A 12,467-nucleotide genomic window follows, 5' to 3' on the forward strand; every position below is an offset into this window, starting at 1 on the left:
CCCCCCCAGTCGCAATGCATCGTGTGAATGAGAAAATGGTGACTGGACAAACATGAATTATCAGTGTGCTCATTACGTCGTACCTGGTAGTGCCACGATGACACGGTACCATACGAGACGAGGACCGATGACTCAGAGACCTGGTCAAAGTTTAAAATGACGTCATTGGACGATACCATGCAAGCCAATACGTTTAGTGGGGCCTTCATAATACCTGTATTTTATGCAGTATTCCAAAGAATAAAATCCGGATTCTGGGGCTGTGTTTTCTTTTCCTATCTACTTCGGAGACTTCTAATTATCGTATTTTCAATGTCGAGACGATTAAATCACCAAAATGCCTTGTTTATGTGTATGTTTCACCTGCGTCATTGAAAACCGAAGACTGATAAACAATGTGTAACAATTTATTGTAAGTACTTCCTCAAAGAACGAAGCCGCTTAAAAGCTGTAAACAGAGCGCCTACAGCAGTTCCGGTTGGCATTGAATTTTCAAACTGTGATATCTTCAAGTAGTACATGTTTTGTATTTTCCTCTGTTTCCTCCAACCGAATTCCTGTACCACATATCTCACAATTGGAATACTTCACAAGGCAGGGCAGTTGTTGAATGAACGTAATGCATAACGTATTTTAAGTACGGTAGTGTATGTCATTAATTTACCCTATATGTATTTGTATGTCCGTTATTATTCTATATTGATATATCACTGAGATGCCAAGCTAAATTGTGAACCCACTAGTAAAAGTATCAGAATGTTTCAAAAATTCGAACGGAGTAAATCTAATAGTACATAACAACGCAATATTCCGTAATATGACGTCCACAACGATCAATGTAGAACATAGTTACAAGGTCCACAACAAGTCTATACAGGCACCACCTCACACAAGCTTTTACATCACAATATTTACACAACACTTTGGTCCTATGAATTGACATATAATAATGATATATAAGAGGTAAATAGTCCGTTCTGTATTTTTACGATCCCAAAGCTTATTTGATATCAGGTGGAAGCTTGTATATATGTATCAGTTTCATTCTAATAGTAAGACACATGCTTTTGTGTCTACCGTACATCTTTGTCCCACTGGGCACAGGTCACATGTTAACAGTCTTACACAATGTATGTGGATGTGTGGATGTATCGAAGGCTGGTTCTAGTTATTTATGGGCGGTACCAAAAAAAGAGATGCCTCACGTGGCTTGTTTTGGGGCTATTTCAAATGCTTCAGGTATGAAATGATTGCAAAAATGTGCTAAGATATGGCAGTAAATGTCTATATCACACAGATTTTCTTATCCAGAATATTCTATTTTTGGTTTTGCTGCCCTGAAATTGCATTGTCCTGAGGACTGCGACCCTTTACAGTAGTGTGCATGTCGTTTCGGGTCTTCTAGATTTTCCCTCTTATAGACAAGACTCAGAGGATAAGACTATACATCCTATTCTGGACTCTGCACTTGGCCCAGCAATACCAGGCCATGGCCCCAGCAATAGCGATTCCGAGTAACGCGCCCAGGACGATCAGAACCCCGTGTGTGCCCAGAGACGTCAGCCCAGGAACACCTTAAAGAGAAACATCCAATTGTGTATATAAGATATACTAGATAATCTTATACACAAGTATACATTGTCTAACGTTTCGATGACAATCAGACCAGAGTACTGCTTCTCGCTGCTATATGTAGCCGATGTAGGTGTTTGATACACATCGAAACGTAAGCTATGTGAATTTAACTTGGAATCATGCACTCGCGGACACTTATTTGCATCCAAAACATGTTAGAAGCACGTTTTAACCTTGAGTGAAGAAAAAACATTCCCGAGCTCACCCCATTAAAAGAAATACTGCCGTGCAAGAAAAAAAAAAGATTTTTTTTCCAGACGGAACCCGGAAACACAAAATGTTTCTGGCTAGGCCTTACCGGAATCCGGAAAATACTTACCATGCCCAGGCTCATAAACCTCGAACCCTTTGCCAAGATCCTGTGACCGCCCCTCCCCCTCTGTGTAAAGCAGCGCCAAAAACACCACAACAAGGAGAAAGGCTCGAAGACGAACATTTCCCGACGCCATGTCTGAAGTACAACCGAACGGAATCTGTAAAACGAAGAAACCTACAGTGAGTGTACATGTCGTTGGAAGACAGACGAAAAATGCCCTCACTATGCATGTTGTAGAAATTTACTAATAAACTGGTGGACGTACCAACTACTAAGTATCTGATACCAGCCCAGAAGAGAACAAGAAACAGTAAAGCCGAGGAAAGGAAAGTAGGAAAGTTTAGACCTGTGTTCACACCTTGTTCACGGTCAACAAACAATATGTAGGATGTTATCTTTAAATAGAAAATCAAGTTTGTCTTGTGTTTTTTGGTCTTCTCAACCGGTGTAAAATGAGAATTGCTACACAATCTCCAAGCAGGTGGCAAGATAGAATCCATTGTGAATACTCCCTTGCCACCTTGGAGACTAAGTTGTTACTTAGTATTAGGATTAAAGAAAGCATGTCCATAAAAACAGAAAATTCTAATCAGACACTGAAAAGTTATTGAGACAGTGTAAACAATCATCGGTGACTCGTGCCTTGGTGCTTTGGCTTCGGGCCAGGATTCATGACCTTGTAAACGGATTTCAGATATACTGATCAGAGACGGATGGAATTCACACACAAACATAGGCATCCACACACACACACACACACATGGGTACAGACACACACACACACGGGTACAGACACACGCAAGCTCACATGCACACACACACACACACACACACACACACACACACAAGCACACACACACACACAAGCACACGCACACACAAGCACACACAGACAGACAGACAGACACGCACACACACACACACACAAACAAGCACACACGGACAGAGAGAGACACACACGCACACACACAGACATCCACGCAAACAAACATAGGCATCCACACACACACACACATACACGCACGCGCGCGCACGCACGAACGCACGCACAGACACACACGCACGCACACGCACAGACAAACAAACATGCGCGTGCGTTGGCGGAAATACGTATAGCACCATATTTCCGCCATAATAGAACACAACATGTGCAATCCAGTTATTGTGCCGTACTTTAGTTCAAGGTTGTTCATCCTTAGTATTATTGTAGCGATATGCTTTACCGCCTCTCCGTATGTTCTCTCAGATATATCAAAACTTTTGTTTAGAAATAAATACAGACATGTCATACCTTGATAAAAAGGACCCTTTCACGGTGTTGTCAGGGGCAAAACACTTCAATATGAAAGTTGCCGAGCAGGTTCTGTCACACGGAAGTGAGATACCACCTCAGATATTAGCCACGCCGCCCCAAAGTCACATCGTGGTTGAATCGAAGCAAATTTAACTTTGAAAGTGTTCGTGTTGCAGAAAATGTTTACGACATCCAACACTGAGTAAAATTACCCAATTATACTTCTAATTATTGCACTGAATGAACGAGTCCAATATGTTCTGTAAGTCAACAACAATCTTTATTTGCATTCTCACGTTATACAAAAGCTCGCATCCTCAGTTTCTTCTAACGCTTCAGTCTCTGTCTAGTTTGACATAGAAAACAGGCAAAAACGAAGGGTCTGTTTTGGGTCATGTATAATACGGCGTGTGATCAACAAGTCCTTTAAAGGCAGACCAATTTGCAAATTGGGCGCAGAAGAACTAGTGACCGCAGCTGCCCTTTGGCAGTCTGGAGGCACAGTTTGTTGATGCAGTGAACCTTGAAGTTACCAGAAGAACAGCGACACTCGTGCCTGCGGTCACTAGTTCTTCTGCGCCCAATTTGCAAATTGGTCTGCCTTTAAAGGACTTGTTGATCACTAAGAAGACCCCATCTCAAAGTTGCGGATTACATGAATATGACTAAAACGTTAACAGCAACAATGTTAAACATATATGATTGCTGGAGAATAATATTAGTACAAACAAACATTACAATTGTAGTCGTCACGGTAAGTAGATCCCGAGTATCTATGGATACATGTAAGACGTGTGGGTATCATAGGGAATTTTATACGTATTCCTAAGGACTTTCTATATACTAGTTATGTCCTTGGTTTTCCCTAGTAACTTCCGCTAATATCGACTCCCGCTGTGTTCGGGTTTCTGGGGCAGTAGTACCGGCGCAAGACCAGGAACCCAGTAACAACAATCCCGAACACCCCCAGGACCGCGGCGACCGGAGTCACCAACCCCTTGCTCAAACTGGTCGCCCCCGGAACACCTGAAAATGAGATGAAGAATTTCAATCATAAGATTAAGAGATGTTGCCCACAGCAGTCAACACGAGAAATAGGTTGGCTCAGTTTTTGTCGAAGCTGATTCCTTAAAGCCGCATTATGTATCATTAGATAGCTTTAAACAATCTATAGAGTTAGTCAGTTAGATGTTCAAAGGTTAGGTGTAACAAGTCGTTCGGTGTTGCCAGCTGCCGCCGTGCCGCGTGCCTGCGAAGCTGGTGTGTTACGCCGAAGGGTGGTTGTACCTGCTATACAGATACAGATTAGGACGATACAAAAAGTCAATTTTCTGGTCATTTCAGATATTACAAGCTTCAGGCTTGCAAAGGAAGACATTGCTTCTATCAGCTCAGCATGTTGGACGGAGACATGAAGCGCAGAGGGCTAGGCCAAGAACTTGAAGGGAGCTCGCAAGACAGAAGACACAGTGGAAGAAGGAAGAAGGGCTGAATGCAGCTGCAGGACGTTTTTACGATGCTACAGATGCAGAATACAGTGGGTGTGATGATGTATACATCCTGACCAGAACAAACTCAGTTCTTACCTCTTTTCTCCTCGCAGTTACGCTGATTGTAACACGGCCGGGAGTCGTCCTGGTGACTTGGGTTGCAGCAGTGCTCCCGGTACCTGGTGCGGGTCTGCCGGCCTATTGTTAGACAAAAATAAGATAACTATCTACTCTATCTATAACTATTTACTGTATCTATTTACTGTATCTTTGTGACATGGACACAAATACTCAGACTCGAGCTACTGATGATGGTGGCGTACGAAGTGATAATGATATGTAATGATGTAGTGGTGGATCTTTACATGAATTCGTTTGTCAAGATATTATTGTGAAATTCTTTTTAAAAGCAAGAAGGTGGGTGGAGGATACAAACCTTCTCCACAAGTCCGTGAACAGGCACTCCAATGGGACCAGTCCCTCCACTCACACCGGCAGCACGGCTGGGTGTTACAGGACATGGTCTCACTGTCAGAGCTGGGAGAACAGCAGGAGTCACGATGTCTGCTTCGGGTCATCGTTCCTGAGATGCATCGGGATAAAATCAGCCATTACAACCAAAATGCACAGACAAAATGGCATTCAATAATGAGAATGCAACCTTTCCCTAGTTCGGAAATGGATCCTTATCTAAGAATGTCTAAATGTTCACCTTCTCCACAGGTCTTTGAGCAGACTCTCCATGGGTACCAGTTCCCCCACTCACAGGAGCAGCACGGCTGTGTGTTACAGGACATGGTCTCACTGTCAGAGCTGGGAGAACAGCAGGAGTCACGATGTCGGGTTCGAGTCATCGTTCCTGAGGTAGATTGGGATAAAATCAGCCATTACAACCAAAATGCACAGACAAAATGGCATTCAATAATGAGAATGCAACCTTTCCCAAGCTTAGAAATGGCTCCTCGTCTAGCTAAGAATGTGTAGATCTGTTCACCTTCTCCACAGGTCTTTGAGCAGACACTCCAATGGGACCAGTCCCTCCACTCACACGAGCAGCACGGCTGGGTGTTACAGGACATGGTCTCACTGTCAGAGCTGGGAGAACAGCAGGAGTCCTGATGTCGGGTTCGATTCATCGTTCCTGAGAATCATTTGGGCAAGTCTTGATCAGTATTTCAAGTCATTGTGAACGACACAGGTTATGTTGTCCTTCCTAACCATTCAAAAAACGTTAAGTGGTTGAGTTTTGCATATGTGGATATCCTAGTATCGTTGTGGTAATCCCCACTGACCAAGGTTTGTTCATAACAAAACGTGTATGCTTAATCCTAAAATTAACTGCTTTCATCATTGTTGAACTTGCTTCATAATGAATTCTACCAACACAGATGAACTTTCAAGATGCTTTTATTACCACTTTTATTATTTTGGTCGCCTCTACCAACCTACCTCCGCCACATGTGCGCGAACAGCTGCTCCAGGTGCTCCAAGGACGCCAGGTGCAGCTGCAGCAGCTGTGGGTGTTGCAGGTGCTCGACTGGGTCTCCTGGCTTGGATATCCACAGCAAGAGTTCCGAGTTCTCGTTCGATGCTGAGTTCCTAATTTAGTATATTGTCCAAACAACAAACAAGACAACTTAGATTAGGACGCATACAAGACTTCATTAGTCACATTTTTCAATTCCGCCTCGAAAATGTCTTACTGCTGACTTAACGACGTCAGGGCAAGGCAGATAAAACCACCTTTCCTCACCGTCTTTATACTTCACTGTTGTACGTGACTGTAAACAGAGGGCATTCTTGAGATAGTTGTAGTGTCGTAGTTCAAAAGTCAGCTTCTTGCTACGTACCGAAAAGGCTGTATTAAATACTCTCCAAGCAGAGGTTTTTTTTTATTATTCTGAAACATGTAATCACAAGACGTGGTGACGACACACTCAAGTTTTTTCAACTTATATTAATGCCGACACCAACACAGGGACAGTACAATACTCATTTACACCTGAGCGAAGTGAGGAAAGTCGTGTTAAGTGCCTTTCCCAAGGGCACAAGATCGGTGGCATGTCAGGACTCGAACCCGGGGCCTCTGGTTCCGAGTCGAGAACGCTGCCGCTGCGCCACACGACCCCACCGAGGTTTGGGTTTTGGGGTATTTTTAGCGTGTTTTTAGGCTTTTTTATCGGGGTTTCTTTTTTTGCACTGGAATGTTTCTTTCACCCAAACCAACAAAAAGAAAAATTCCAGTGCAAAAAAGAAACTCCGATAAAAAATCCTAAAAACACGCTAAAAAATACCCCAAAACCCAAACCTCTGCATGGAGAGTAGTATTAAATACTTCTCAGTGTTTGGCTCTGTAACAACCTGCTCGAAAATCGTAAGGCAACAGAATCATAGGACGGCATAACACGAACGTAACCGCAGAAAGACACTCGTATACTCACCCCCTCCGCACGCTTCAGAACATGTAGAATACGACCCCCAAGCACTCCAGTCGCACGAGCAATGTCTGCGGCGACGGCGGCGGAAAATACCGTCCCCTTCTGCGAGGAGCAGCGCCAAAAGGACCGCGAGAAAAACGACTCGAAGACAGACCTTTGCCCGAGCCATGTCTGAAGTACAGTGACAAACTTTCAGACGAAGAAACGGAACTACGGATCCGCGCGGAAAATCCCTCGCCTATTTTAAGATCCCTCTGAAAACACACAACATAAACATTGTGTTACCAAGGGAACCGCGAATACCTTAGGATCTTGGTATATTTTTACGTGCGACCATGTGAGACTGCACCTTTAAAACATCACCACAGCAGAACTCCACTCACTGATGGAGGGAGGACAAGGACGAGTGGAGATAGAAGAACCCATTTTTTCCCGTGTTGACATCCCCGTTCAGGCTTCAAGGTTCAAGATGACAAGAGCATATTGTGCTATGTGTTTAGAGCACGTCGGCAGAACGTACTGCACCTGCGCGAAACCCGTAATGTATTGTACATAGCACTTCGGCAGAATGTCTCATATAAGGTTGTATTCGCTCATATAAGGTTAGCATTTCGACAGTAGTTTCCAAATGTTATGTCTGAAAGAATATCCTCTGCAACAGGCAAAATTCTGATGCAACGTTGACCAAAAACCCAACGAAAAACGCGAAAATACGGGGTTCTGCGCAGGCGCAGTACGTTCTGCCGACGTGCTTGTGTTTAGTGTTATGTGTTATGTGTTATTATATAAACAAGATAAAGAACAAGTACACGTGAATAGTAAACAATATCCACCAGAACAAAGAACTGCAGCATGACACTGCGGCAATCTCCCATATTGACTTGTACCTTGGAATTTGGGCTTCAGGCCAGGATTTAAGTGACATGCGTTGGTATTCTCCTGGCCAAAGTCATCAAGTTAGAAAGACTTCGCGCTTGAGGACGTTACAAACATACGTGGAACGATAATTTTGGACGCCCCCTGAACTATGCCGCAGGCACGAGTGTGGCTGTTCATTTGGTAACTTCAAGGTTCACTGCATCAACAAAATGTGTCTCCAGACCGCCATAGGGCAGCTGCGGTTTTACCTCTGAGTAGATTTTCTGCGACCAATTTGCAAATTGGTCTGCCTTTAAAGTTATTATACGCATTAAACATCATCCATGTCAAACATATAATTTCTTATCAGCATTACACAAAGGACAAGGACAATGCGACACACACTCAAGTTACAACTTATTTTTCTATGCCACATACACAAAAAAAAACAATAATCAGTGGTGTGTACTGTACAATACAGTGCGCCCCCTCCCGTTATAACAATTTTGTAATTGACAGATACCTACTAGGAATTACTATTTGTACATAATGAGTAAGAAAATGTAGTGCTTGACTTCTGGAAGCACTTGGTGCCTTCAATATATGTTTGCTTTGATAGTAAAACTTTAATATTGTCCTCATATTATGTATTAAAATAGAACCTCTAAGTAAAAGGTGTAGTTTGGAACACGTAATTGCGGAAGAAAATTTGTGAAAACAAACTTTACAATTGTAGCATAAGTAGGTAATAGAGGCCTCAGAATCTATGGATACATGTAAGACGTGTGGGAGTCATGGGGAATTTTTTCACGTATTCCCAATGACTTTCTATATCCTTCGTATTTCCTAGTATCTCCCTCTAATATCCATCACTCTGTTCGGGTCTCTGAGGCAGTAGTACCAGACCAGGACTCCAGTGATAACAATCCCGAGCAGCGCCCCCAGGATGACCAGAGTCAACCGCTCAGGACTCGAAACACCTGAAAGATAAAAAAAATCAATCATTTATAAGAGATGTTACCAAGACGAGCAATAAGGTTTTGCTCAGTTTTTGTCGATGCTGATTTATTGAAGCCGCATTATGTATCATAGGGGGAGACAACGAGAAGAGGTGAGCAATCACCTGTTTTGTCTCCCCCTCCATCTTGTATGATAAAGTCTAATAACGAAATTAGGACGATACAAAAACTCACATGACAAGTCTCACTGTGTCAGTCTACTAAGGAAGACGAGAGTGACTGGTTGAAAGCTCTAGGTGAGAGAACGTCTTTGTGTTGTATCAAACATTTTAACTTAAAACATGTAGATATCAACACAGATGAACTTTCATGATGTCAATTTTTTGGTCATTTCTTTACAAAGTAATTTGAGCTACTCCATTGCAAATAGCTGTAATTCAGGAAGTGGATGTGCCAGACTATGGCGCTTTACAAGTGTGCTTAAAACTTGAACCACAGCTATTAGCCATGTTTGTTTACATTCTGGTAGCTTGTGGTGGCACCACAAACTGCGTGCACCTCCTGTGGGCTGTTTTAGAACCAACCATAAATGTCAGAAATGTGAGATGATTGCACAAATATGTTGAAAAGAGGGATCCTTTTGGAAAACGTTGGTACAGAAGATATGAGAACAGCCCTGCCTAAACTCATGATCTTGTATATATCCTGACCAGAACAAACTCAGTCCTTACACCACTGGTTGTTACAGGACCGGGTGTCCTCCTCGTGACTTGGGTTGCAGCAGTAGTCCCTGTACCTGGAGCGGGTCTGCAGGCCTGTTGGTAAATAAAATGAACATCTCCGAAAATGATTTCTTCAGGTTGATAGAGCATAGGATATAGGGATTTTCTTTTACACAACCACACCCAACACAATCTCTTACCTTGCTTACGTTTCGGTGTCTATCAGACACCTTCCTCAGAGCTTTTGACTGGAGTTCTTCGCCGCTAGCATATATCACGGTGCATATATGCAGCCAGTGTAGGTGGCGCTTTAGCGGCGAGAACACAATCCCAAACGTGGCTGAGTATGTACCCCCTCGTCCCGGTTCATCACTGGGGTTGACTTCCTTATCCATAGGGCTTGTGTTCTCGCCGCAAAAGCGCAACCTACATTGGCTACATAAGGCTACATGTAGAGGCGAGAATATGATTGTTTACATGTGACCTGTGCTTAGTTCACTGGGGCAAAAATGTACAATAAAAGTTTTCATTCATTCTTTTTTCTCTGCCAACTTACCCCCGCCACATGTATGTGAACAGCTGCTCCAGTGACCCCAGGAACGCCAGGTGCAGCTGCAGCAGCTGTGGGTGTTGCAGGTGTTGATCTGGGTATCCTGGCTTGGATATCCACAGCAAGAGTTTCGGGACCTGGTTCGATGCTGAGTTCCTAAATTGTCCGAACGAGACAACTAAGGTTAAGGCATGTGTAAGACCGAGTAGACAAGAAAACATTTACCGAGTAGACAAGAAAACATCACCACAGTAAGACAGCGTCAACTTCGATCCTTGGGGCATGTACTTAGAATGCCTGTGGGGGGACCATGCCGGACATATGCCATGTATGTACCGACGCACGGGAAAGGTGACACGGACGCCAGCGACTTGACTACCTGGGCTATATCCGGAATCTGTTGGGGACGCCGAGGGTGACCTGCGGCCGAGTACAATGCCAACCTGGCGGCGGATCGTCGGTCGTGGAGAAAACTGGTGGTCGACTGCTCCGCAGCCGGACGATGAGCATACATTGAATATAATCCATTTGACCTGTGCTTAGCCAAGTAGGGCAAACATGTACAAGAAAGGCCTTCATTCATTCTTATGTCGCCTCTGCCAACCTACCTCCTCCACATACACTTGAGCAGCTGCTCCAGTAGCTCCAAGGACCCCAGGTGCAGCTGCAGCAGCTGTGGGTGTTGCAGGTGCTCGACTGGGTCTGCTGGCTTGGAGAGCAGCAGGAGTTCCGGTACCTAGATCGGTACCGGGTTCCTAAATTGTCAAAAAAAACCTACTTAGACTCATGGCACATGAAAGATGGCACATGACTGAGCACATGGCACATGACTGAGCACATGGCACATGACTGAGCACATGGGACATGACTGAATACTCCATCAGTCACATCATTTCTTAAATCCGCCGTTGAAAATGTCTTACTGCTGACTTAAAGCGATATCATGTAAGATTTTTGCGCCAAAGCTTTAAATGTAAATAATCGAAATTTTCTAATCTAGATTGTCATTTTCAATAACTTTCCACATATTAGCGTCGCTATTTCGCTTTTCCAGCGACTCAGAGCAGCGCAAGAGTAATAAACGTATAAGTTTCGCCAGGCCCGCTGTTTTTTTAGGAGGCTCCTAAACAAACAGTGGTTTTGTTCGGGTATGTTCGGCAGCTTTCAACACATTTTACGGCGTAACGACGTTGATCTTTTACTCCCCAAATGTCATTATGAACCCGGGTATAGCGCAAGAAAATGCGTAAAACATCGATGTTTCAAATAGTAAAAACCTTACATAATATTTCTTTAAAGAAGTCAAGGCAAATAAAACCACCTGTCCACGACGTACTTTATTATTACTTCACTTTACCGTTGTACGTGACCGTACATGTAAACTGAGGGCATTCTTGGGATTGTTCTGCATGTTTCGTAGTTCAAAATTCTTGTTACCGAAAAGTCTGCCTTAGATCGTCAGTGGTTGCTTTTGTCACAACCTGCTTAAAATCGTAAGACGTAAGTTCGCGTGGTGTAACTGCAGGTGCTCGACTCAGAACCAAGAGGTCCCGGGTTCGAGTCCTGACATGCCACCGATCTTGTGCCTTTGGGAAAGGCATTTAACACGACTTTCCCCACTTAACTTAACTCAAGTGAAAATGAGCATTGTCCTGTCCCGTATTTGTCCTCTGCGTAGGTGGCGGCATAAAATAAGTTGAAAAAATTTTAGTGTGCCATCACCATGTGTTGTCATGAATTGTTGGAATAAAAAAAATCGTAAGGCAACAGAATCATATGAAGGTGTACGACGAACATAGCGCCTGAAAGAAACCATTACTCACCCCCGCCGCACGCCCTGGAGCATCCGGACCAAGAGCCCCAACTACCCCAGTCGCACCAGCACGAGCGACGGCGGCGACGGCGGCGCCAACCCCCCCTTCCGCGAGAAGCAGAGCCAGAAGGACCACGAGAAAAATGACGACACGAAGACAGACCTTTCCCGACGCCATGTCTGAAGTACAAGCCAACCTTTCAGACGAAGAAAATGAAACTAGAAAATTCCCCAGGCTTTGAAAGGACTCACCATAAACACCGTCACGTTACCAAGGTGACTAATAGGCATTTATTCAGCTGTGACCATGTGAGACTGCACCTTTAATTTTATTTACATCCTTGTCAGGGCCGACAAGAAACATGTAGGATATATATATATATATATATAAA

General features: G+C 43.8%; 1 protein-coding gene across 1 annotated transcript; it reads right to left on the reverse strand.

Moving 5' to 3' along the window:
* Window positions 1-1,210: 1,210 nt before the first annotated feature.
* LOC109478677 (coadhesin-like) lies at window positions 1,211-7,401 on the reverse strand. Its single transcript, XM_019780343.1, has 8 exons — window positions 7,177-7,401; window positions 6,185-6,334; window positions 5,448-5,594; window positions 5,172-5,318; window positions 4,832-4,933; window positions 4,135-4,271; window positions 1,955-2,108; window positions 1,211-1,574 (listed from the first exon to the last, which is right to left on the reverse strand). Exons 1-8 carry the CDS (start codon window positions 7,340-7,342, stop codon window positions 1,429-1,431), a joined length of 1,149 nt encoding a protein of 382 aa, XP_019635902.1. The 5' UTR covers window positions 7,343-7,401; the 3' UTR covers window positions 1,211-1,428.
* Between the last annotated feature and the right edge of the window lie 5,066 nt (window positions 7,402-12,467).

Source organism: Branchiostoma belcheri, unplaced genomic scaffold, assembly GCF_001625305.1.
Source record: "Branchiostoma belcheri isolate BF01 breed outbred unplaced genomic scaffold, Haploidv18h27 scaffold45, whole genome shotgun sequence".
Taxonomy (NCBI): domain Eukaryota; kingdom Metazoa; phylum Chordata; class Leptocardii; order Amphioxiformes; family Branchiostomatidae; genus Branchiostoma; species Branchiostoma belcheri.